The sequence below is a fragment of the Cyanistes caeruleus genome, chromosome 7 (assembly GCF_971803275.1).
Source record: "Cyanistes caeruleus chromosome 7, bCyaCae1.hap1.1, whole genome shotgun sequence".
In the NCBI taxonomy this organism is placed as follows: domain Eukaryota; kingdom Metazoa; phylum Chordata; class Aves; order Passeriformes; family Paridae; genus Cyanistes; species Cyanistes caeruleus.
The window spans coordinates 17,019,413-17,045,130 of NC_141707.1; the positions used below are offsets into that span (position 1 = coordinate 17,019,413).

Genomic DNA, 25,718 nt, shown 5'->3' on the forward strand with positions numbered 1-25,718 from the left:
TCTTGTTGAATATGTATTGTCCCAACCTATGACTGTAAATATATAATGTGGTAAAATATTTGGTAGCATAAGGCTATTTACAGTACAGGAGAACAGAGAAATGCCAAATGTCTAAACAGAATATATACCTCCAGTATGTTCCTTTGGCATTAATGGCAGTGGTATCTCTAAATTAGAAACACTTTGTCTTAAAAAGTAATAGTTTTCATCATCACTAAGAAATAGTTGGAGATTTATAAGTGAGCAAATCAGCATTTCAGTTCATGTTTTAAAGTGTGGTAGCCTCAAACATAAACCCACTGAAACCTGACTGAAGTTTGTGTTAACTGGAATTGTGTGTTGTGTCCCCCTAGGAGGAACAGGCTGCTAAACTGAAAGCTGAGAAGATTAGGGTTGCATTAGAGAAGATTAAAGAAGCACAAGTGAAAAAGGTAAGTTAGTTATACCAATTTATTAGATCCTTTATTATTTTTTTTCCACTTGGAAAATGCAGGCAAACTTCATTTGTGTCTATTATTCTTAAGTTGCGCTTTATAAAATAGGAGCACTGTAGAGTTCTAATCTTCAGTGGTAATGTGCTTTCCCATCTAGATTGAACCTAATCAGGAAAATCAATAACATTATGTTTTTCTAAAGGAATAACTTGTTTTTCAGCTAGTGCTCATTGGGAAGATTTTACCAACTTCCACCCAGAACTGAAATGAAGGTCCAGCCTCCTGAGATTGTTCTAGTATATTCTTCAGTCGCTTGTTTAAAATTTCTGCCTGTTTTCTTCACAGCCTTTTCTTCACAAGCCTTTTCCCATTATGCATAGCAGGATTTGCCAGTGCTAAGTGGAAGAGAAGTATTCCAGGCTAAAGACAGTGATTACCAAATGGAGAAAGTCTACTGCCACTACTTGATGTTCTCTCAAAGAATATAGAGTGCCCTTAAAATTTAGTGTTTTTATTTTATGACTGGAGTTTTTCAGTAATGCCTTTTGCATTAACTGTTTGTAGATCAAAAGCCAAAAAACTGTCTTGGCTAGAAGATGGGAATTAATGAGTCAACCAGTGCATTAGAGCTAGTAGGTTTTATGTTTTCCAGCTGAACAAGATGTAAAAATGGAAATAATAATGATTAGCAAAAAAACCCCCAAAATCTGTTGTCTTAAGTATTTTTATTGGTTAAAAAAAAAAGGCTGGATTTTTGTTTCTGGACAGTGACCTCTTTAAAATGCCTATGAAAAGCCACTGTGTTTTAAAAGCAGATTTTTTCACACTACTGTTTCATATTTCCCAGAAAAGTAAGGTTTAATATTAGAAAATACTGTAGGAAGCAGGCAGAAAGCTTAAACTTTCACATCTGAAAAATTCTGATTCTTTGTAAGCTTGTGCAGAGCTCTATATATATCTGTTTGCTCCACCTAGAGGTTGGATAGTGTCTGAAAGACACTTTATTATCAGAACAGGACACTTCAGCAGGAAGGATTTTTCTTCCTTCTTAACACACAACTGAAGGACTTTCTCATTCTGTTGGAAAGACCTTTATATTTACTTTCTTATGATGAAGAAGAACAGTATCTTGTTAAGTGTCCATGATACAAATATCCAGCCATCATTTCTGACTTCCTACATTTTGAGGGAGTGTTTTGATTGAATTTTATGCTACTGTAAGAAAACCTTAGAAGAATAAACAAGATCTTAGAAACATTTTTATTTTAAGTGTGGTAGATTAATCCTTCTTTTTGTTTTCTTAATTTTCTGCTTAACAGTTAGTGATCAGAGTCCATATGTCTGATGACAGCTCAAAAACAATGATGGTGGATGAGAGGCAAACAGTGAGACAAGTATTAGACAATCTGATGGACAAATCACATTGTGGCTACAGTTTAGACTGGTCATTGGTGGAAACCATCTCTGAATTGCAAATGGGTAAGTAATAATTAAAGTATTTCTAATATTAATTGATGCAGCAGTAGCCTACATCCTCAGAATTATTTAAATACTTGTCTTCATAATGTTCATTATCCTGTTCATTAATGTCGTAAATGCTAATTCATGTAATAAAGCTCATGACTGACCTTGTTTCAGAATGATCTGAAAATTATTTCTTCTTTTATATTGAAAGCATGGCTAAATTCTGTGGTGTAATATAGAAGTCTTACTAATGTGTGGTCACTGAGCCTCTTGAACAGAAGAAAGAAGTAAGGGATAAAAAACTTATTGTGCTTCTTCCTCTTTGGAAATAGTATTTTGAATTGAACCTGATAACTCATATTGCATAAAGCTATCTACATTTTTTCTCTGTTAAATATTTTAATGCAATTAGCAGTATTCCTCTAAAAGTAGTTAAAGCTGCTTCGTACATCATTGCACATACCACATTGCTTATTTAGCCAAAGGATATAGCATCAAAATGGAAAATAAGGGGAATGGTAAGGTGCATCTTATCCATTGACTTTGATTAAAGAAAAACACAGAACTGAAGCCAAATACCTTGATTTCAAACTACAATGAAAGTCATTGTTTCCTCTGTCTTTTGGTGAAACCTTGTCTATTTTAGGTAGTGTAGCATGCCAAATGGTTGTTGTGGCCTGACAGGGTATTCTTTAAATCTTCTACCTATCACGTGAAAATTGATATCTTACAAGGCTCAGAAACTTTTTTAAGTTTAATAAACTGTGTTCTTGTCATGAGAGTTGATACAGTTTGAAAGCTATCCAGTTTCACTAATAAAGTGTAGTGAGATGTAAACTTTTGTATCATAGTCATCTGAAGCTTTTTTGTTTTATTCTTCTGTTAGGTAATGACTTTTGTACTTTATTGGAAGACAACTGTTGCTGTGTTGTTTTAGAGCTTGATGGAAGTAATGAATTGTAACTCAGAAGCTTCTTAGACAGAACTCAGAGACTGAAGTAATGTGTTGCCATCTGATACTCACTGCAGATGACATTTTGTTGCATTCACATTAACATGTTGAGATGTCATCTGTCATCTGAGTCTTCATTAGCAATAGCTCCTAGGTTGTGATCAGCCATATATACACTGTAAGAATGTGGAGGAATTGATTTTGTGGGAAAAAATCGTGTTCTACTTCCAGGTGCAATTGAAAGGTCAAGCAGGTCCCAGAGGATTCTGAAAAAATTAATTTCCTGAAATGCCACTGTGTAACCTGTATGAAGAAGGAACAAATTGTAAACAGCTAGATTCTACTTCAGTGTGTTTGAAAGGATGAGGAAGTTGGTCTAGTGGTTTCCCAAAGATTTCTTCTTATTTACTTTGCAATGAGGATTTTCAGCTATTTTCTAGCATTTCAGTAAATTTTTCTCTTTACTGTGTTCTCTTTTGCCTATTTTCAGTATTCTGAAGTGCTAGTATTAGAGCACTAATGGTAACTTTTTCAATGGAGAGTCATAGCTCAGGGCTTTGACTGAGAACCAAAACTCTCAGAAGCTTTTGTTGATACATCATTTATTGGGCAACAGAGATTATAGGAAGTAGACAGTATCAGTTTTCAGACTTCTTTACAATACCACTACTAGCCATGGGTATTCTGTATTTCAGAAGCATTTTGTTTTCCTTCTGTTCATTGCCCAGTACTTTTTGATACTTTGAGTGAGATAGTTATTTGGGATGTAGAAACGGGTTTTGTGCCGAAAATCCTGCCCAATCCACTCTTCCGGGCATTATGTAGACCAGAAAACACATAAATGTGATAACCTTCTTATTTGTGCTCATAAACTTTGAAATGTTATCGTTTGAGTCTGCAGGGTTCCTGTGGGATGGTAGGCCTTCTCAGATAAAAAAAAATAAAAACATTTAATCTGTGGATGGAACTGTAAGCTTGAAGATAAGGGAAGTCCATTTGAGTCACTGGATGTAAAAAAATTAAACCAGGCATGTCTGGAAGTGGACTAGGTTCTTTTAGTCTCTTAGCATAAACTTCTTTCCTGTTGTAGTACATCTTGAACACTGTTTTCTCTGCATATATGCCTTGTCTCTTGTAAATTACTATGGATTAGTTTCTATCACAAAATGCAACAGATTCCAATGTATTTGCTCACTTGTTATTGCTGCAGAAAGAATTTTTGAAGATCATGAAAATTTAGTTGAAAATCTCCTGAACTGGACAAGAGATAGTCAAAACAAACTAATGTTTGTGGAACGTATAGAGAAATACGCACTTTTCAAGAATCCACAGGTAAGCCTGAGATTTGTGCTGAGTGTGTGTGTTGGCTGATTGCAGTTCCTTGCTTTTTTGGTAGCATTCATTTCCATACTTTCATTTTGGTACATGTGTATGTGTTAAAATGCCAGGCAACTTTACTTGACTACATACATTCGTAGTGCTGTTGGCACAAAGTCAATCCCTAAGAGACAACCATGAGCTGAAGCAATCTGTTTGCTAATGTGTCTGTGAATAATTTTAATGCACATGAAGCCAGGCAGTTTCCAGGGATTTACACCCATACTTAGTGCTGCTCAATTATGTAAATATGCAAGAAAGGTGTTGACAGATATTGCTAATAGTAATGTCTCTCCACTGTGCACTGTGCTGGCAAGAAGGGGAACACAAAATCTAGGAGAATAGCTACTCCATGGTCAGATGGCAAGTGAAGAGTGTGTGTCCGTTCCTGTGGAAGTTGTGACCTGCCTATTTTCACCTGTGTCTCCTGCTCCTTGGCTAGGAAACTAAGAGCCCTTTTTCCTCTCAAGTGGTCTCAAAGACCTTTCCTCTCTCAAATGGTAACTACAGGCCTGGTATCTGGCAGCACTTCAGTATTGTAGGGGAGTGGAGGAAAAGAAACAGAAAAGCAGAAGGCTTTTTTCTCTTTGAAGAATTTGCATTGAAAATTCAATTGATCTCTGTCTTAACTCATATTTAATTTATTTCCTTGTGAGCTGATAGAATATTTTTATATCTGAATGGTATCTATTTCTAATTTATTTGTTTTATACTTGGTATCAGTTTTGCATGTTCATCCTATGGGACATCAGTTTACTTGATTTTATTTATTTTTAAGATCTAAAAACCAGGTCTTATGCAAGTGCTTTGCACTGAAGCACTGAAACTCTACATTCTTTTTGAAAGTTTGTAGATTATAAGTTTACTATCAGTACATATAGCAGGCACTGTCACTGGAGTGAGGTACCAGCATAAACCAAATATTTCTCCTTGCTTTAAAATGTTGAACTTGCAAAACTTTGTGAATATTTGGATTTTTTCCAGTATTAGAGCTAGGGGTTAGAAAGATGTTTTTCATTGTCTTTTCTAAATTGAGTAAGAGTAATAACTTACTTAATAAGAAATTGTGCCTGTGCATAATTAAGTTCCTTTTAAGAAGTCAAGTATTTTATTTAGTAATTCTTTGTGAAAATAAATATTTTTCTTCAGCAAAACTCAGACCAAGGTGGAAAGAAGTACATTGCTTCTATGTGTGCTTTTTTGAACACAGAAATAATGACAGTATGTAACAGATATCTGGTGGGTTTTTTTTATTTTTATTGTGGTATTTACAAGTTCATAGTATTTTTATTTCTGGAGCATTGTAACAGAGAGCTGTTTGATCTGTGGAACAGCAGGATGATGTTGTTATGAGGCTGTTAGGTAAGAGCTTAGGCTGATTGATATTTCTGGTAAAGGTGATTATAAATTACTTCAATGTATTGTTTGGCAGTCTGACAGTTTCAATTGGTCTACAAAGTTCTGTTCTTACTGCTACAGACAAATAAACAAGAAATGTCATTTGGCTTGATTTCAGAATGCCTATAGAAATATTAAACTTTCTTCTGTTACAGAACTATCTTCTGGGGAAGAAAGAAACCTCTGAGATGGCAGACAGAAATAAAGAGGTGCTGCTAGAGGTAAGAATGTCAAACCAAAAAGGATACAGTAGTCATTTTGGAGCTTGAAGACAAACTGCAAAAGGCTGTGGTGATGGAAGCTGATGGACAGAGCTGAATATATTTCTGGAAGATTGTGAATGGAGTGTGTTTGAGATAAATGGCTGTTTTAATTTAACACTGTTTCTGATGTGATCAGTTAAAAAAAGTTTCTGTACTTCATTTAGTATTTAAAATGCCATACACAGTGATAATTAAATTGAGGTTGCCTGTAGCTATGGCTAAAACCATTAATTTTAAGTTGAAATTTGCAGAACTGTCACCTATTTTTTTCATCTGTGGTGGTAGAGAATTTTTACTAGCACTTTATAAATTTTTATTTCTACAAAATTCTAGAGCATGGGTCTGGAGACTGGTCTAAGTTAATATTTCAAATTTTGATAATAAACAAAGTAGTAAATTTTTTTTTCAATTACATTTTTAAATTAAAAAAAACCAAATATTGAATTTTAATAAATGCATGACAGAAAACTAATTATTACCAAGCACATTAACCAGTTTACAAAAATAAGAGCATAAAAGTATGGAGCAAATAAAGCAAACAGTAAATTATAGCCTTCATAAGCTGAAAACTAAATATTTTTGTGACATGACTGAAGTGCCATAGGTTCCACTTGATTTCCAGGATGATTATGATTTACATAGTTACCCAAAGGTAAATATTTAGGGTATTTCATTTTGGATTAAACTTAAAACAGTTTAACTTATAAGTAGTATATGCATGTTACTAGTATATTGTTAATATGGGTTTTAATAAGCGGGTGTTTGTATGTATACTCTGGATGAAAAAATTGTTTGAAGCCACAACATGCAGAGAATTCTGCATAATTATTTTTGTCTTCTAGGATTATTTGTAAATCTCTGTGCTGCATATTAATCTGGAGTGTATTTAAAGCATTTGGGTTTATCTGCTAGTTCTTTATAAATAGAAGCTTAGGAGAAGTTGCAGTGTTGTGAGCAGTTAGTAGCAGCAAAGAACTCCTGGAATGAATTGCAGCAGTGTCTGATGAATGCACAGTTAGGTTTGTGTGTGATTGCACATATGAGGCTATATAAGGTGACCTTGTGACCTTAAAGCCACTAAAGCCATCGGGCGATCTATTACTGAGAAGCAGTAGTTAGAAAATCTTTGCAGTAGCTGCTAATGACTTTTTTGTCATTGCTGCACAGAGCAAATGCTCAGACACCCTATCATGTTTGTCTGAATGACCTTATTACTTCTATGATTAATCTGCAGTTCATATCGTATGTGAAAAAAGAGCTGTCCCTCTTTGAATGCAAAGTGCATTCCTTGGATAAAGAATTTCAGTCATTCAAAACAAACCACTGCATGCTCTCTGTTCTGTCTGTTTCCCAAACTGCTGTGTTTATTGGCAGGAATGCTTCTGTGGAAGTTCTGTAACTGTGCCAGAGATTGAGGGAGTTTTGTGGCTAAAAGAGGATGGTAAGAAATCTTGGAAGAAACGTTACTTCCTTCTTCGGGCTTCTGGAATCTACTATGTCCCTAAAGGGAAGGCAAAGGTATGCTACTTAAAGCAATTGCTCTGAATTGTTTATTGCTTTTAAACAGTGCACACAAGAGTTGGCTTTAAGCTTTGGCTTAGCTGTGCCTTTCCAAGTGCCATATCCCTTAATTAAAAGGCTGGTTTTATCATGGAAATATGGGTGAATTTTTGTGGCAGCACTTGATGTGAAGGGTGTAACCCCAGTTTAAAAATACAAGAATACAGGGGTCTGCTTCTTGAGTTAGATTAAGAGTTAGGTGTTCAGAAATACTTGAGGAAAAGCTTTGGGTGGAGCTAAGAAGCTGGTCTTTGCTCAAGTAGAATTCAGACAGAGGACCAAGTTGCTCTGTGAATGTTGATCATGAAGTATCAGACCAACTCCACAATCAGTCTGTATAATTTCATTACGTTTAGTTAGTTCATATAAATGGGATTCTTTTTGAACCAATTGGTGCTACATTTTTTGAAACTGGTAAATGTAATTCCATTTCTTCAGGATCACTTACTGCTGTTCTCTGTATCCGTAATGTAAAATAAGTAGAAAGCCATTACAGATACATTATACAGCTTCAAGGCTGAACTACTGTGAGTTCAAGTCATTCATGAATCCATCAGTCTTGACAGCGTTAGATGATTCCCAGTACAGGGAGTCCACCTCCCACACATCTGGAATCAAAGAGGAAATCTCTATCAGCACAAAAGCTCCCTTTAGAGCTGAATGCATGTCAGATATTCTTTCCATAATCTTTTGCTTCATTAAAACAATCTGCATGCAAGTAGCCTGTTGAAATTCTTTTCCCTACGCTCATTGCCAAGCATCTTTAGAATTCTGCTTACAGTCACAATGGAATTTGGACACCTTGATTATTACCAAGGTGAAATGTAACCAGCAGCTGATAACTTCCAGATCAACCAATCATACTTACTTTCTCCTGATACCTGCTCTGAGTAAACATTAGCAGTCCAGTGTAAAACATTGTCAAAAGGCAAAATGCAGACAAAACACAAAACCCAGACTGAACTGAGTTAAAAATGAAGGCGTGATGAAAGTTTATGCATAGCTGTATCTCCTTCTTGTCTCGGTAGTTTTTGAATCAGATTGAAACTAATATTTGACCTTAACTAGACCTTATATTAGCATTGGATCTTAGGATTAGACTGATAGTGTCAATGTGTGTGGATTTTTATAAAGCTCCTTTGTAAATGACTGTTTTTGTCTTTGCTAGGTCTCACGGGATCTTGTGTGCTTTCTACAGCTAGACCATGTCAGTGTTTACTATGGACAGGACTATCGGAACAAGTACAAGGCACCCACAGACTATTGTTTAGTGCTAAAGGTAATGCTGCAGCAGTTGGCTATACCTTGAATATACCCTTGTTCTGAATCTGAACCATCAGCTGCTTTTCATTTCATTTTCCTCTAGTTCCTGTATACAATGTGAATGGTTAGCGAACAGTTGTTGCCTGTTCTCTGTGCTGGTTGTGACTTCATGAACATTTTCAGATTACCCTGAATTGTTTTATTTCCAGACTGATGTGTGCTAGTCTATTTAATTGTTCATTATACTCTAAAATATACACTAAGGTCTTTTCCATTTGGCAGCTCTATAACTTACAGCTGTTTAGGTTCAAAGAGATAATACCCCTTGAAATGCTAATTCCAGAGAGTTATCTTCTCAGTGTAGGTCCAGAGTAGTGCAGAAATTCATGTTAAAGATTCAAGTATACCATTTATGGACCAACTTGAGGGAAAAGGGCTGCTGTAAAGGAGGTATCTTCTGAGTATAAAGCACAGGTAGAAAGAACAAGTAACAAAAACAGTTATAAAACCAGTGACCTGATCTTAAACAGATCTAATAACTTGAGTACATCAAGTTATTTTAATTGCATCAACACATCTCCTAGTTTCTGTTGACTCCCACATAGTGTTCAGAATGGTGTCAGTTCCTGCAAGATAGCTGGGTACCAAGCTATTTTAAAACAGACTTTCACACTGTGTTCACAGCAAGTAACGTGTCTTCATGGATTTGAAATGGTGCCAGTAACAAGAGATGGTTATAGTTGCACTTTTCCCCTCCCTGCTCTGGAGCTCGTGTGGTGTTGTACATGTCATTAGACCATTTACTGTGCCTGGAGTGTGTGGCTGCCAGTCCACTACCTGAAAGAGGACTTCATTTTCCCTTGGACAGGGCAACATTTCTTGGAGATACTGAGTATTAAATATAAAACATGATATTGCTGGAGAAAGTACACAGCTGAAAATGGAAGTACTTTTCATGTTCTTATAGGTCATTGAATGCAGACAAAAATGTCAGTATTCGTAGGTATATATAAATTCTATAAATATAAATTATTTTCTACTTACATGTCACTTTTGTCTATATCATTTGAACAGATTAATATTAAATTATTTTTTCAGCCTTTTTGACCACACAAAGTAGATTTTTTAAAAAAAATTATTGCCATTCTGAACATAAAATTTAATAGTAATGTTAATGAAGACAAAATGTTTAGAAATGGTCCCTAAGTCAATTAATGGGGTAGATTTACACCAAGTAAAGCTGAACTTTCTCTGTGGAACTGATGAATCACCAAATTGTTGTATCAAGCAGGATTCAGTTCTGCCTTCATCAGTTCTTATAATGTTACATCAATGTTTTCAATTAGTACAAAAGTATAGAAACCACACAGTTTGTAAAATAGAAATAGAGTTTTGTGCTTCACTAAGGAAGGTAGTATCTCCTCTGGGACAGGTGAATGGCAAATACAAACAAGATTCAATTCTCTACTGATGTCCAGACTGGATTTGTCTTTATCTTCACTCCTTAGTTTATATCAAAACTTAGTGTGCTCAAGTTGCTGTGCTATTGATAAATGTAACGTTTGTGTGCTAGTATATAAAGTTAATTCCTTGATCCTAAATGTCAGATTTCTGAGTTCTTTCATTTCTATATAGCCAAATTTTTGAACAAGTCCAGGAAGAAGCTGGCTTGTTAGCAAAGTAATTGTATTTGCTTCTGTAGACTCTTCTCTATTATACAACATGTGTGTGAAGGAGGCTGGTAGTGAAAAATGAAAACAACTATCTACTGTCATGAAAAAATTTGTTATAAATATTTTGTTTATGGACGTAAACATATTATGTTCATTTTAAAATAATTGTGTTGGAAGGCAACAGGATAAAACATTGTGAAAAACTTAGAAGTTTCTTGATATATTTCAGACAGTCTTCAGTAAAGCTTAAATACCTACAATCCCCTAGCAAAACTCCATTGTGTCACTGAGCTGTAAGCTAACAGATGAAATGATTAGAACTGGAGTATCCACTTACCCCAGCAGCTGAGAGACCTGTAGCTTCTACAGCATGGACAGGAAACAGCTGAACCCAGAATGATTTCTAATGTCTGGTTTTTGAAAAGCATGCCTTTGTTTCTTGACTGCTGAATTGATAAATACAGTGCCTTTACATTTTTTATGCATGCATGTGAGAGCATCAAGTATCTTCAGATGATAGCCCTGTGTCACTAGGGTGGAAACTTTGAAAGCTCTACAAGCTGAAAATGGAATTGTGCTTAACAGCATGTCATTTGGGGAGTGTCTCACTAAAGCCTGCAAAGGCAGAGAAGACCAGTGTGTTTGTTTTGTATGAGAGAAAGGTGAATTACCAGTTGTCTCTGTCAAGTGGTGAGTTAGTCCATAGGTACAGAAGACTCTTGGTGAATAGAAAGTACTACAGCCCTAAAATAGTAAAAGACTTGCCCTTTCTTGGTGTTTCAAACTTAAAATCTGTACATGCAGGACACACTGCCAAGTGTGTATGTGAAGCAATCCCTAATGAAATTCACCTCCTGAAATATTCTGGAACATTTTTAAATGGGCTTAAATACAGATTACTGTTGAAGAGCTTCCAGCATTAGGTTTATCTGTATAGACCTCAACAAATAAACGCTTTCCTTGCATTCCTAGCTATGAAAACTTTGATGAGAACATACAATTTCTTTTGCAGCATCCTCAGATCCAGAAGAAGTCCCAGTATATCAAATATCTTTGCTGTGATGATGTAAGAACTCTACACCAGTGGATCAATGGCATCCGCATTGCTAAGGTAACCCCCAGACAGTCTCAAGCTGTCGTCATGAGTAGTTGTCATCACCTGCTTAAAACCATTTACAGCTACTTAGCAAAGTACACGGTAAATCTAACTTCCCTCTGTTTAACTATTCTGAACATGAACTGTAAAATCTTCTTATATTTTTCATTCCTTGGCAAAATTATCAGACTTCATTATAATAATTCAGTAATGGAGCCTTTTCTTCTTGTTTCTGCTGCACTCTTTTCACATGACAGTTCTGACATACATCATGAATAGATTTTAGCCAGCTCCTTTCAGATTTTAAAACAGAAGGCTTATGAAAAAAGAGAATTTAGAAAATAGAGTTGATTTCCAAGATCCTCAGCTTGTCTTACTTTATTCATTGGGCCATTTCTTGCTTAACACTGTCTGTTCTAGCATAAATGAATTGTTTTTCTTTCAGCAGTTCACTAATACTATTAATATTGCCTGAACTCCTTATCATAGAGCTTGTATTGCTTTGGGGGGACTGGCAGGAGGAAGGATGTAGTAGAGAAGCTGGAGGTGGAGCTCAACAGTCTGAAAAGAGTGTACAGCCTATATGGAGTTGTTAAACTTGTTTGTCATTTTGCTTAGTACGGGAAGCAACTATACATGAACTATCAGGAAGCATTGAAGAGAACAGAATCAGCATATGACTGGACCTCCTTGTCTAGCTCCAGTATCAAGTCAGGCTCCAGCTCATCTAGTTTGCCAGGTAACAATGTTATCTATCTCATAATACAAAGATTCAATTGCCTTTATCATCTGCTGTCTGGATGCCAAGAGAGAGAGACTATTGCAGGAAATGGACTCTTTCTCCAAAGTCTTTCATGCTATGTTCTGTCTAAAACATAGACTTTATCTATAACATTCATATATATATACATATACACACACACACACATATACAGGTTGAACCCTATTTTGCTATATTACTTGCAGTGATGTATGTATTTGAAATATGTGGCACTTTCTTGTTCACCTCCAAAACCCAATATTTTTCTTGTACTGAGAGGAGGAAACCTCATTTCAAATTCCTGATGCCTCTATGTTCACCTATTTGAAAAATAAAGTTTATATTGTAATGATGCATAGAACATATATATGTAGTTCTTAAACTGCTTTGTTAACTGACATATTTCAAATTGGAAAATGATAAATAGCCCCTGCCCAAAGGCAAAGATCCAAACAATCTCTAGAGAAAACTTTGAAATGCTGCTTTGGTTCCCATGTCAAATTGTGCATATCTGCATTAATGTGCTCCTGTGTATCTCTCAGCAGAACTGGGGCTGGTTTCCTGTTGCATGTAACAGATGCAGTGTGATTTTACTTTGAAACGTATCTGACATGCCCTCATCCTTGTGCAGCCTCAGGTTTGGTTAATACCAGGCATCTATTGCACTGTTTTATTTTCCAGATGGTAATGGCCTGGATGTGAGCTAGTGCTTATGCACTGGGAGCAGTGTCCTCTGGGGAAAAGTTTGACAAGTCACACAGAGTTACGTTATAAGCATACTGACATTACTCTTACATTCAGAAACATATGCTAACACTTCCTTAACTTTTTTTTTCTGAACAGAATCTCAGTCAAATCATTCTAATCAGTCTGACAGTGGAGTTTCTGACACCCAGACAGCTGGACATGTCCGTTCCCAAAGCATTGTCAGCTCCATGTTCTCTGAGGCCTGGAAACGAGGCACCCAACTGGAGGAATCCAGCAAGGTAACAAGAAGACTTTAATTTGAAAACCAACGCCCAACAAAATGTATGAGACAGGGCATTGTACCTCTTCCACCTCTGTCATGAGTGGCATTTCTTCTCTGTTTTATGTGGTTGATTTACACTGCTATATAATTGTTTTTAGGATTCACTTCAGGTAATTCAGCCCTGCAACTTTCTGTTCTTTCTTTTATTTGTGTGCATAGAAGCTTTTTGTTCTTTGAAGGCATTATATAGCCCCTCTCACAGAGTCTTTTTTACTAATGTTGAATGAAGACAAAATAAAAAGATAAGCTGTTAACAAGTTGAATGAAATTCTTTCATAAGATTTTTCTCCAGTTAAGTAGCCACATCTTTCCTTTGTAAAGATGTGAATAACTGGGGCCTGAAATCAGGTATATATATTTTGAAGTACTTCAATAGCTTATACTCAAAAGTTTTCTGTTATATTAGGTGGAAATGGAACCAGTAACCTCAGATATAGTCAAAACAAAAAGTACTGATGTTGTCAGCTGTTGTGGATTAAGGCAGATGTGGTATCTCCTGTTGCTGGTAGAGAGTTACAAAAGACTTTAACCAATTGAGGCTGGGCCTTAGGTCTGCTGTGGTTTGGTTAGTTTTCTGTTCTTTCTGTGGTAAACTGTTGTAGTTCCTGGGGAAGATTTCCATGCACAGCAGAAATTCTGCTGAAGCTGGTTTGTTGCCAGGCATGAAGGAATCTCCAGGTCCCTGAACAGTCTTGATGTCATTAACTGTAGCAGCTACATGTGGAAGTGCACTATGAGAAGCTGTCAGTACTTCTGTCAGTTCTGAATCTTCCCCAGACCTCAGGTTCAAACTAAAGAAGCAAGCCTTGTAAAACTAAAACCACAGGTCAATACACCTGGACTGGTGTTTCAGATAAATAACTAAAGATAACACATCATCTTTTCAAATGAGAAAGCATATGTGAAAGCTGACACGGCTGCATCCTTTGGGATTCATAACTTTTCTGCAGTGCCTGCTGGCTTGGAATTTGTTTGATTCTAATAGCAATGTAGTACTCAGTCAAGGAATGTAGCTTGCTAAATTGTGGTCCAGATTTTTCTACTGCATGAGTGCAACACGTGGTGCATGTCCATAAGCAGATGGCTTCTGTGTGGGTATAAGGTGCATCATTTCTGCAGGAGTGAGATGCACAAGATGGGCCATTTGCTAGCAGGTGTCCAACAGAGATGTAAGAGTGCTGCTGTGAGAATGATTATGTTACTGTTTCCTCAAGTCTTGGGTTCAGTGTAAATACTGCTGCTACGTACACTCACTATGAGATTTTTAAGCAAAAGATTAAAGTTGACTGCCTTGGGGTTACTGTTGTTTTTCATCAAGTCTGTAGTACTGCTGGAAATTGCTCATCTAATTAAACCCAAGAATTTTTATGCTACCTGATTAAAACCATATTAAAAATTAAATATTCAGAATGCTTCCTGTTGAGGGCCATCCATGTATCAAGATTTCATCCATTTGAATTCCTTTCTGCAAATCCAAGAAAAGGTATATTTCTTCACATCATACGTAACTCAGGTAAATGGATTGCCCTAAAATTTCCAAAGAACCCAAATGAAATGAACTGTGTAAACTTACAGAAGCTGTGTTAAAACATTGAATGAATTGGTGAAAAATTTACTTTCAGTGAAACTACAGTGTAAATCTGGCCTGGGGAACTTGAATAACTAGGAAATCAGACTGGCATTGGAAAATGTTAACTGTGTTGCAAGAAAGGAAACAACTGTGTTGAAGAACTGTAATTTACATGAGAAGGTGTTAACAGTGATACTGCCATGTGCTTTAGTCACATTAGTCTCCAGTTACCTCAGAGGCAGCTTTGTTACAGTGCTTTCTTGGCTTAAGAAGTTCACGTGGGCAGGTTGCTGCTTAGTGGAGAACTTCCCTGTTTGTCCCTTCCCCTTGTGCAACAGCTCTCTCCCACCTTGTCAGCCTTGGCTCATTCCCCTGGGCAAGCAGGGCAGAAGAGAGCATGCTGTGTCTCCGCAGGGAGATGACATTGGTGCTCTTTCCAGCCAGGGTGCTGTACTAGTGCCTCAACAAATTAATAATGGGTGAGTTCTGCCCACTTTTCTCTTATTTACCAGTTTGCAACAATTTCTTGAAGTCGAAAATATACAAAGATTTCTAGAAATCTGTCATATTTGACTTAAATTTGCTAACCAGTCCAAAAGCATGGGAAAAGAGATGGCAAACAATTCAATTGCAAAAGTTTGTTTTCTTAGGAAAAAATATCTAAAAAACAAAACAAACAAAAAAATTAAAAGGCACAGTTGCTGTAAAAAGAGATCTTTTATGCATTTATTTAGAATAGCATTTTTTTAGAATTCCAGATAGCCATGAAGACTCATGTTACAAATAGGAATTGCTAGTATGTGATACATAATTTCTCAAGATACACAGAAGGACATCATGTAATTACAAGGACAAAAAAAAAGGACAAATGAAGCTCTCTGAGGGTTTTTCTGTAAACAAAGTATCACGGAATGTTTCTGGAGGTTGAAATTTAATTTGATTCTGTGGAGATGGGAGGGGCTCCCCCTCCTGGGATGCATAATAGTCTTTTCTCTAACCTGAGTGTTTTGTTCGCTGTGAAGATGACTGTCTTCAATGGGTGTAAGGAAAACACCTCCCTCTTTCAAATATTAAGAAGATTAAGAAAATCTTTTCCCAAAATACAGATAATGCATCTACTTCATATTTTGAAAGCCTGCTCTTTGCCCAAATAATATTTTATTCATTTGTTCCCAGCTGGGCAGTGAAGAGCTCATTAAGACTCATTTTGCTTGTTAGATTTTGAACACATTATTTCAAATGGTATGCTACAACAAATACCCAAATGCATGCTCACTGTGTCTGCTTTAATGGACAAATTCAAGATTACCCAAGGTCTTGCCACTCAGGAACAGCTATAGCTATTCTGTTATGCCTTCATCTCCCTCTGTCTCTTTTATGCCGCCTTTATTTTTCCTGTTGCCTTTTGCTGTCTCAGGTGTCAAAAGTGAAGCTCAGCACAACTAAGGGCAGCACACCCATGGTGCCTTATACAGGGCACAATTAAGGTCAGGTGGTGCTAATTGAAAATTCATTAACTTTGGGTGATTGGGAGAATGGTAATTTACAGACTAACGCTTGCAAGACATCAAGATTTCTGTTTTGTAATTTGAACACCTTGATTTAGTTCCAGACCTGTTAATATTCTTGCCTTCCAAACCTAATGTGACAGATAGAGGCACACCCTGTTTTGTTTTAAAATCACTGTTTATTGCTTCTGACTCTAATCCTTTTGGTGGAGTTCTGCACATACAGACACTGTGCACCTCTGTTTAGAACAAAGCAATATGTAAATGTGCTCTTCCCGTGCAGATGAGCATAATTGGGCTAACTTATTGCAAAGTACCTACTAATAAGGTATAGGTACCCAGTGTGGTCAGTTGCCATGGTGGTCGTGTACTTCTAATGCATGTTTCTAGGCTGTGCAATGTAAAATTCACAACTTGGCTTGTAGCCAAAAACACTTGGTATTAGGAGGATGTTTATAAATTTGAGTAATGCAATTATTGTTTTAAGACTAAAGTAGGCTTACAGTTTTTGAGAAACAACTTGAGCACATCCCTGCGAGCAGACTAAAATATTGCCTGTTGCTTTCCCATTGATCCTTCCGTTAGTCAGCTTTTCTCTGTTTTTCCTTATTTTTTCTGCTTAACATATGAGTTGTATGTGTAACTTTCCTTTCCCAAGTTCACTTTGTTATGCAGATGTCTAAACATTTCCTTCTGGGTAAATTTCCCTAGAAAAACTTGGTTCTCCTTCTTTTCTCCCTATTTTTTCCTTGCCAGTCCTGGATAGCAGAGCACATGAAGGAAAAATATCTCAGTGCAGAGATTGCTCTCAGTGTGTTTTAGAGCAGTTCAGGATTTCTGTATTTCCAGTGTAAGGCCTGAACTAGCAGATGTAAGGATTTACATGCTCTGGGAGACCGTGTGTGGTTTGATTCCAGTCCTACTGAGCTGAGATGTCCACAGAGTCTCTGGCTCTGGCTCTTTCATGCCCTGGGGTGCTTTGGGGGGACTCTGGGTCATTACAATCGCCCAGAGGAGGACAGTAATTCTCACTGGGTCCCACTGCCTGTCCCACAGAAGTAACGAGGCTGGCATATTTTCCCTCTGTCACTTGGCATCGTGTGGAGCAGAACTGGCTCCACCGATTTTTGCAGGCTCCCCTCCCGGCCCTCCCCATCCCCTTGCATGGTCCAGGCTTGTCAGTGTATGGAATTGTCTCTTACTCCAGTGTTTTGCTAATAATTCTTGCATGCTGTAATCCGCCACTTTATTTTTAATGTCGGGTACATTTAAACCTTGACTTTATAATCTCTTTGTCTCTTTCCCTCTCTCCCTCCCTCCCTCCCTCCTTCCCTCTCTCTTCTTTTTCTCCCTTTCCACTTCGACTAAAAATCCCTTCCTCATAGGCCCGAGTGGAGCCTGCAGGTCGGCCCTTGGTGTCTGTGGCAGCTCCCGTGTCCCCGCAGACGAAAGCCGTGACCCCCTACACAGCATCGCAGCCATCCCCACCGCTGCCGCCGCCGCCGCCCCCGCCCCCTCCGCCCCCGCCGCCCCCACCGCCGCCGCCGCCGCCCCTGCCCAGCCAGGCCGCCCCATCCGCGGGCTCGCCCGCCACCATGTTCGTCAAGTACAGCACCATCACCCGGCTGCAGAACGCGGCCCAGCACGGCGGCCCTTTCTCCAAAGCCCCCGCTGCACAGCAGGCCCCGCCGCCGCCCCCGCCCTCGGCAAAGCCTCAGATCCTGGTGCCCCCCAACGGGGTCATGCCGCCTCCCCCGCCCCCACCGCCGCCGCCCACCCCGGGCTCGGCCATGGCGCAGCTGAAGCCGGCACCGTGCGCCCCCTCTGTGCCGCAGTTCACGCCGCCACCACCGCCCCCCAAGATACATCAGGTTCAACCAAATATAAGCCAGGCTACTGTCGCCTCCTCGTTGCCACCGCCACCTCCTCCTGTGCCTGCCCCCCCGCCACCCCAGGCACCCCCAAAGCCTGTCATGGCACCTCTGCCCCCTCAGCCTAGTGGGAAGGTGGCATCACCGGGGGTCACACACATCCCTCCCCCCGTGACTGCACCCTTGCCCCTTGCGATAAAGAAACAACCAAGTGTCACTTCTCCCCAGGTGCCTCCTCTGCCCCCAGCCCCTCCTGGCCCCACTCCCCCTGCAACGTTCCCAAAGCAGCAGAGTTTCTCAGTAAAGCCTCCTCCATCCCCTCAGTCCCCGGTGCCATCGGTGGTGAAGCAGATAGTCAGCCAGTTCCCCCCTCCTCCCACGCCACCTGCCACTGATCCCCAGCCTCTGAAACCCCTTCCACTGAGTGTGGCTCCACAGTCACCTCCAGCAGTGAAGGCAAAGCCCAAATGGCAGCCTGCTGCTGCTCCCTCACCAGATTTCCCACCTCCCCCACCAGAGAGCAGCTTAGTGTTTCCTCCTCCACCTCCTTCCCCAGCTTCCTCTGCAGGTTCTCCCCCACCTGACAAATCAGGGTCTCCAGTCAAAAAGGCCGGTAAAACATCAAGCCCTGGAGGGAAGAAACCGCCTCCAACACCTCAGCGCAACTCCAGCATCAAGTCCACAAGCTCCACGGAGTACCATGAGTCTAAGAGGCCTTCAGTGGACCGCCTTGTCAGCAAATTTGCACACTCACCAGAGCCGTCAGGATCTCCTTCCAAGGAGTCATCACCTCCTCCAGCCCCTCCAAAGCCAGGAAAGCTCAACCTATCTGGTCTGCCCATTGTCCTTCCACAGGGTGGGATCCCAGCCAAGGCTTCTGCTCCGAGTGTGTCTGGAAAGGAACCTGTGGTTGAATTCCCTTCACCACCATCCGATTCAGACTTCCCACCACCACCACCTGAAATAGATCTTCCTCCCCCTCCAGTAGAAATTCCATCTGTGTTTTCAGGCAGCACCTCCCCAAAAGTCGCCGTTGTAAATCCCCAGCCACAGGCGTGGTCAAAACCATCTGTGAAAAAAGCCCCACCACCCACACGCCCCAAGCGGAACGACAGCACCCGACTGACACAGGCAGAGGTCGCAGAGCCCCCAGGGTCAGCCGGCCCACAAGTGCCCACGTCACCCAAGTCCAGCCTTAGCGTTCAGCCGGGATTCCTGGCAGACCTCAACCGGACGCTGCAGCGGAAATCCATCACCCGGCACGGCTCCCTCTCCTCCGCACGGGTGTCCAGAACAGAGCCCACCGCCACCATGGACGACATGGCCCTGCCTCCACCCCCACCAGAGCTGCTCGCTGACCAGCAGAAGACCAGCAGCTTTGGGGGCAGTCATATATCTGGCTATGCAACGTTACGGAGGGGGCCACCCCCCGCACCCCCCAAAAGGGATCAGAACACCAAGCTGTCAAGGGACTGGTAGTCAGTCCCTAGGGCCAGTGCTCTCCATGACTTGTGGGCTGCTCTGCGATCGGCCAGCCCATGGTCTTGTGCACGTGGAGAGGATGTGGGGATGTGGATGATAGCCCCATTAAAAGAGGTGATCTCAAACTGCAGCTATGGCTAAATGTAAAGACATTCCCCTTCCATGGCTAGGTTAAAAATTTGGAGGCTTAGGGATGTTGATACTTTAGTGGGAAAAGTGGGTAGAGAGGTGTTGGCTTCATTCTTTCACTTACTTTTACCCTTCTTATGGATTGGACCAAACCCCTTATTTTCTTTTTCTGCATTTAGGGGAGGGGGAGGGAGATACATTTTGTAGTGTCTGTCCACGTGAGACATGTTTGTGCATGTATTATAAGTGTAGGTATATAATATATTGTGATCTATTTCGTCGCAATTATAGAAGATAACCAGAATGTTTTTGTAGAACCGTATTTATTGTTTCAGTCAGTATATTATCTGGAATTGGACTCTAACTGGTCAAATCTTACCATAAAGATGGAGATGTAGGGGGCACTTTAAAGAAAGGAAATAAAAAACATAAACCCACAAACTTCTCAGCAGTTTGTGGTGGGTAAATTTTGCAAAGCTGAGGTGTTCGGCTGGTAACTGTATATTGTCCATTGATTGAAAAGTACAGAGGCAACATACCAAAACATTCTGGTCATAATACTACTGAAAATGAGTATGTTCAGAGGAAAGAAATAGATTTTATATATAGTGGGCTGGAGTGAAATATATTTATACTATAAAGAGCCTCCCCCTCCTTTCAGATAGTATAAAAATATACACCGATACAAATTATTTCAAACTTACTTGTCCATGCAGTTAAGTAGGATAAATATATATTCCAAACCATTATTGCATTCTAACTGTTAGTAGGCTCAGTCATTTGTTTCTATGGCTCACGATGAATATATCTGTGTTAACCCCTTCTGAAAGCTGCCAGGATTCCTGCAATCGAAAATCCTGCCAACCCCCAAGGCTGACCCACGCCGATCCGTGAGCTGTCCGTGTAGCTCTTACCCTGAATGAACAGGTAGGTTCCTGTAGAAAGCGCTGTGTGCTCACGCAGGCATGCACAGCGTCCAGTCTCACCTGGTCTGTGCCTGGTAAGATGCAGTGTCTTCACAAAAACAAGCGTCTGGAAATGTGTAAAGAAAGTATTGTTTGTAACTGATTAGAAATTTTCAGGAAACTTTCCTTTCTGGAAAGAGAGAAGGGAGCAGCAATTTCAGGACAAGGAGAGTAGGAAGTCGCTCTCAGAGACTGTGACCAGTGCATTAACCTGTTTATTACAAAGTTGCACTTCTAGCAGTCAAGGAAGAAGTCTGGAAATAAAACAACCTTTAAGAGGCAATAACATTTGCTAGGAATTTCATCTAAGGGCCCATATGAGTAGAAAACAGACTATTGATTTGCTTGCTTTTTTGTTAGTCACCGATATCGGTCACCAAATCGAGTATGACAGTCCTTTTTCTTCAGGAGCTACTTCTGTAGCTTGATTGTACAGTCTGACCCACATATTCAGACCTTGTGATAAGGTAGTGTAAGTGGTCTTATGTATCATTGCACATTCCTTGCAGGGTGGTGGGCCTTTGTAAAACTAAAATACTTGGACTGTAACTACCCCATCTTCAGCTGTTACTGCCTCCTTTGTCACCATGGGGATACTGTCAATAGGCTCATAGGGCAAATAATTTCATTGTTTGCATACTTTTTCTCCAAAAGCAAACTTGAAATGCTTTCTTTCTCCCAAAGAATAAAACAAAGACAGAAGCTTGACCTGGCAGTTATCCTCACATGTGTAAAACCAATAGAAACTGGTCTCTCATTAGAGTAATTCAGAATGATACATTTAAGAAATATTGTGACAGTGTCCCCCATTCCTTTTTTTTATAAAGTTGTTGTTTTGGGTTTTTTTAACCAAATAGTGAAATAAATGTCTTTGTGAATATTTTATGAATAGGAAAAAAAGTTTTGCTAATTTGAGGTGGAAAATTACACATCTATAACTATATAGTTTTAAATAGGTGCATCATGAAAAGAGAAAAATTAGTGGTGCTGTCTCTGATGACCTGTTTCATATGATTTTTTAAAAAATCTGTTTCAGCACCTCTGGAAATTGTTTTAATATTTCAGACTAGATTTTTTGAGCAATAAGAGTATATACCATTGTGTGCATTTTTAAAGCACTGCTATGGAAAGGCACTTTTTTGTATCTTTCAAATTGTCCACCAAGTTTTGTTTGTACTATTTTTGTGCTTACAAAGTGTCCTTAAAAGCATTTGCATTGTTGATTTTAAGCATGCTCAGTGTAGCTGGTGACTAACTTCACAGGAAGGTTGTTAAGCTATACTGCAGCTCACGGGTGCTGCAATTTTCACCGTTGGTCCTCTTGCTGCTTTTTCGTGTGCGCAGCTCCTGGGGCTCAGACACACCCGTGGGCAAAAGGTGCTTGCTGCAGCTGAAACTGCTCGGCCCTTAGCCGTGACGGGTAAGTGGGCACATTCTCCTGCTCCTGGCAAGATGCACCTGGGCTGAGGCAGTGTGTGCTCCAGGTGAGAGCAGTCAGGGAATTCTGTTTGCCCCACCTGCTTTTCTTTTCCCCAAGACGGCCTCACTGGTGTGTGTCAGTTCCAGCCCTTTTACTTTACTTCATTCGGTGCGGGTACCTCTGGGCTTTGGAGTTGGCACACCAAGGTTTTGAGTGCCATTTCTTTAGAGGCATTTGAGCTTTGTTCTTGTTTTCCTGTGCTCACATTCATATCCCCGGTATCTCTCCCTAGGTAATGAATCCATGCTTACTACTGCAGGCTGCCCACAGCTTGCTGGGAGACAGCTGTGTAACTCCTAAGTCTGCAGCAAAAAAAATTTATGTCAGCAAAGGTGGCACCCTGTATTCCTTCTAGTTAGTTTCCTTCCTAAGGCAGTAGTGATCCACTGAGCACCTGCTGCTTGTTTTCTCTCAACTGAGCATGGAAATTTGGCTACAGCATGGTTCCGAAAATCTGGTTGCCTGTTCAGGTTATGAGATACCTCCCATTGTAACTTGCTTTTCTGGTATGTTTACTGGTTTTGTGACAGTAAATATTTACACCTTATTTTGCAAGTAAGTTGTTTTCCCCCATGTGCAGTCATCTCATAACTGCACCATAATATTTATTAAATCAGAAAATTAAGGGGCTGGATTTCAGACGCCCAGGAAGAGGCTTCCTGCTACAAACATGAGCAGTAATACTTTGGGCACTGTTACAACGGGCACGTGAAGGCTGAGTGTTCATACCCTGGACACAAAAGTGCTTTGATCCCAAAATACGTGTATGGCTGGAGTTGGAATACATGAGGCAGGGCACAGGCTGGTCACTTGTTAAGGTGGGTGTCAGGGGAGCCCTGCTCCTGCAAGGGCAGCTGAAAGGGCTCAGCTGTGTTTGTTAGTATTTTTTTTCCACATTTGGTCTTCATTTCCCCTGTGCTATGCAGCATAGCATCCACCTCTGAGTAGCAGAACCCTGTTCAGCCAGGTGCCTGTGCCTGCAGCCCAGGTGTAAAAAGCAGGGAGCTATTCTCAGTCATTACATCGCAGTTCAGGTGTTGGGGAGTTGCTTTGAAAGTGAAAACTAGGCTCTTCTAGCAGCGCTAAGCTTAGATGAGAAATTGTTTTTAAAAAAAATTGTTCTAAGCAAACCACAGGCAGCATGTTTCAGGTGGCTGTGCTAGGGGTCCTGTTTAGTCTTTTAACAGCTGTAGCTGGGAGAGAAAGGCACAAGTGTCTAAATAATTCTTTTATTTTCTATGGAAGAGGAAGTTTCCTGCTTCACCCTTCACAGTGGTTTCCTCCTGCAGCAAATCACCACTGACTGCTCTGACTTGGTGAAGACCTCAAAGCCAAAGAGCTCCTCTCCTGAGATTACTCTGCAGTTCTCTGCAGGGCAACAGTGAGTGACACATCAGGGAAACAAAGTGCAGGTACCTGGATTTTTTTTTTTTCAGGTCTGAGGGGAAAGGAAGCAGTTTTTTCAACAAGTGCATTTTAACGTTTACTGTTCTGGGCTTGCACATTTGAAGATTTTCTAATTCCTTCTTTCTGTGCCCTTAGACAACCAGATAAATCATATCAGCTCAGAGACAGAGTGGCCAGTCTTCCTCTCAGTTAAATTTTTTTTTCCACAGTTTAAGGAACCAAAAGTGCCATTTCAACAGCAGAAGGGCAAAAAGAGAATTTTTCTGTTTTTTACAGAAAACAGCATAGAACCAAATTGTTTTGCTACAGTGGTACCATCGCAGGTAAATTTGTATCTTATTCAAAATAAGATTATAAGTGGCTCCTAGTATGAGTATTACTTAACTAGTGTCATGTTAAAATCAGTTGCACTCCAGCAAAGCAGTATGAATTCCTGGCAGAAAGTAGTGACGATGCAGCCAGAACATGGGAGTTTGATTGGTTGCTGGGTTTGGTTTTTTTTAGCATATTAAGGTGTAGATTACATACTCAGTGACACTCAGCTGCAGGTGAGTCTTACTACTTTGGGGCCCATTTGTGGCACCTGCTGTTGGGCTCTGCATTCATTCCCTTGCACCCACTGGGGCACACTCCAAACCAGAGAGGACTGAACACTACAGGGGAGTTTCGCTTGGATGTTTTTTGCCACATGCTGGTGGGATTTTAAGCTTTATTTTGGAATTCTGATTTTCTACATTGAGTAATTTTCCTTTCTGAACTTTCTTTCCTTCAATTAAAAAATGCCCATGAAGACTGACCAAACCAGGGTTTTGTTGCAGGGGGCAGCACTCACTAATACTGTGACACAGGCTTGGTCTAATTTTGAGAAGTTTAAGACACTAAACTGCAAATGAGATGACAAACACATGCTTATCTTTCAGAGTGTAAATTACTTCAATTGCTACTAACCAACCACAGGGCAAATAATGACTTGGATGATGATCATTCAGTGCTCTGAGGCACTCAGTGGGGCAAGGACTCAGTGAGCTCTCTGCTCAGTAGATGGATCTTGGGTAAAGGGGAGTTAGAGAAGGTAGAAGACCAGGAGGAATAGGAACTAGTGCTGTAGAAATGAGTGAGAAGGATTGTCAATAAAAGATTGTGGACACTATCCCCCCCTTATTTAAATACTTGAAGGCAACTTGTCTTTTAGGAGATTTTGGAATTCAACCATTTGCTACAGTGGAAAACAATTTCCTTCCAGCTTTCCCAAGATGCCAAAGATGCATTCTGAGCTGAATTCCAGGTATGCAGATGTGTGTACACCAGTCTCTTGTTGCCAGGGGTCTCATACTGCTGATGTGTAGTACGTCTGGTGAGAGAACAGGGTTGCTGCTCTTAGATGTTGTGTGTCCCTTGCCTTTAACCAACACTGGAAGTGGGTACACACTTGCAAACGACAGTGTAGCAAACACAGCTGTGCCCATGGCACCCTGCTGCCTGATTTGGTGCAGCACAATAGCACTTGTACTTGTAAAAGAAAAACTAAATGTTTTGTCACAAGTTGTAATTGGAAATCTTAGGCCTCCTAGTGGACTGCAGTGGACCAGAAATGAGCTGGAGCAGCAGTTTGGTTTATGGCTTACACTAATTGTTACCAGTCACTGGGAATATTCTGTACAATACTGGAGATGCAAGTGTAAGAAGTGTCATTGCAATGATGATTTGTCTGTGCAGCAAACTTGTGCTGAGTGCTGTAAATATTCATGTTTACTGCTTTAAAAAGAAAATTGCACATTTTATCTTTCAACGGGACTGCCTCCCCTCTTCTTCCCTTTCCAAAAAAAAAAAAATAAATAAAATCAAAGCTCTTTTAGACTGATAGCTTCAGGTTGGGGGGAGCTTTACCATATTATAAATATATATAAATATATGTATAAATATACTTTTTTAAGCATGAGAGAGGACAAAAGAAATACTACATTATAGAATACCCAATATAGATCATTATACAATGGAATATGCACAATTCAATAAAGATGTAGTTAAATTTAATA

The 25,718-nt window shown here is 40.0% G+C and overlaps 1 protein-coding gene across 6 annotated transcripts in view; it reads left to right on the plus strand.

Annotated features, from left to right (window-relative positions):
- Nucleotides 1-25,532, plus strand: part of RAPH1 (Ras association (RalGDS/AF-6) and pleckstrin homology domains 1) — an 86,136-nt gene extending 60,604 nt beyond the window's left edge. For all 6 annotated transcript variants that reach the window (XM_086897514.1, XM_086897512.1, XM_086897510.1 and 3 more), the window contains 10 exons: nt 354-431; nt 1,754-1,913; nt 4,061-4,182; nt 5,781-5,846; nt 7,263-7,406; nt 8,617-8,727; nt 11,397-11,495; nt 12,099-12,219; nt 13,084-13,226; nt 17,734-25,532. In XM_086897514.1, the coding sequence (XP_086753640.1) occupies nt 354-431; nt 1,754-1,913; nt 4,061-4,182; nt 5,781-5,846; nt 7,263-7,406; nt 8,617-8,727; nt 11,397-11,495; nt 12,099-12,219; nt 13,084-13,226; nt 17,734-19,698 (3,009 nt within the window). In that variant the 3' untranslated portion in view covers nt 19,699-25,532. The remainder of the gene's footprint in view (nt 1-353; nt 432-1,753; nt 1,914-4,060; nt 4,183-5,780; nt 5,847-7,262; nt 7,407-8,616; nt 8,728-11,396; nt 11,496-12,098; nt 12,220-13,083; nt 13,227-17,733) is intronic.
- Nucleotides 25,533-25,718: the final 186 nt, after the last annotated feature.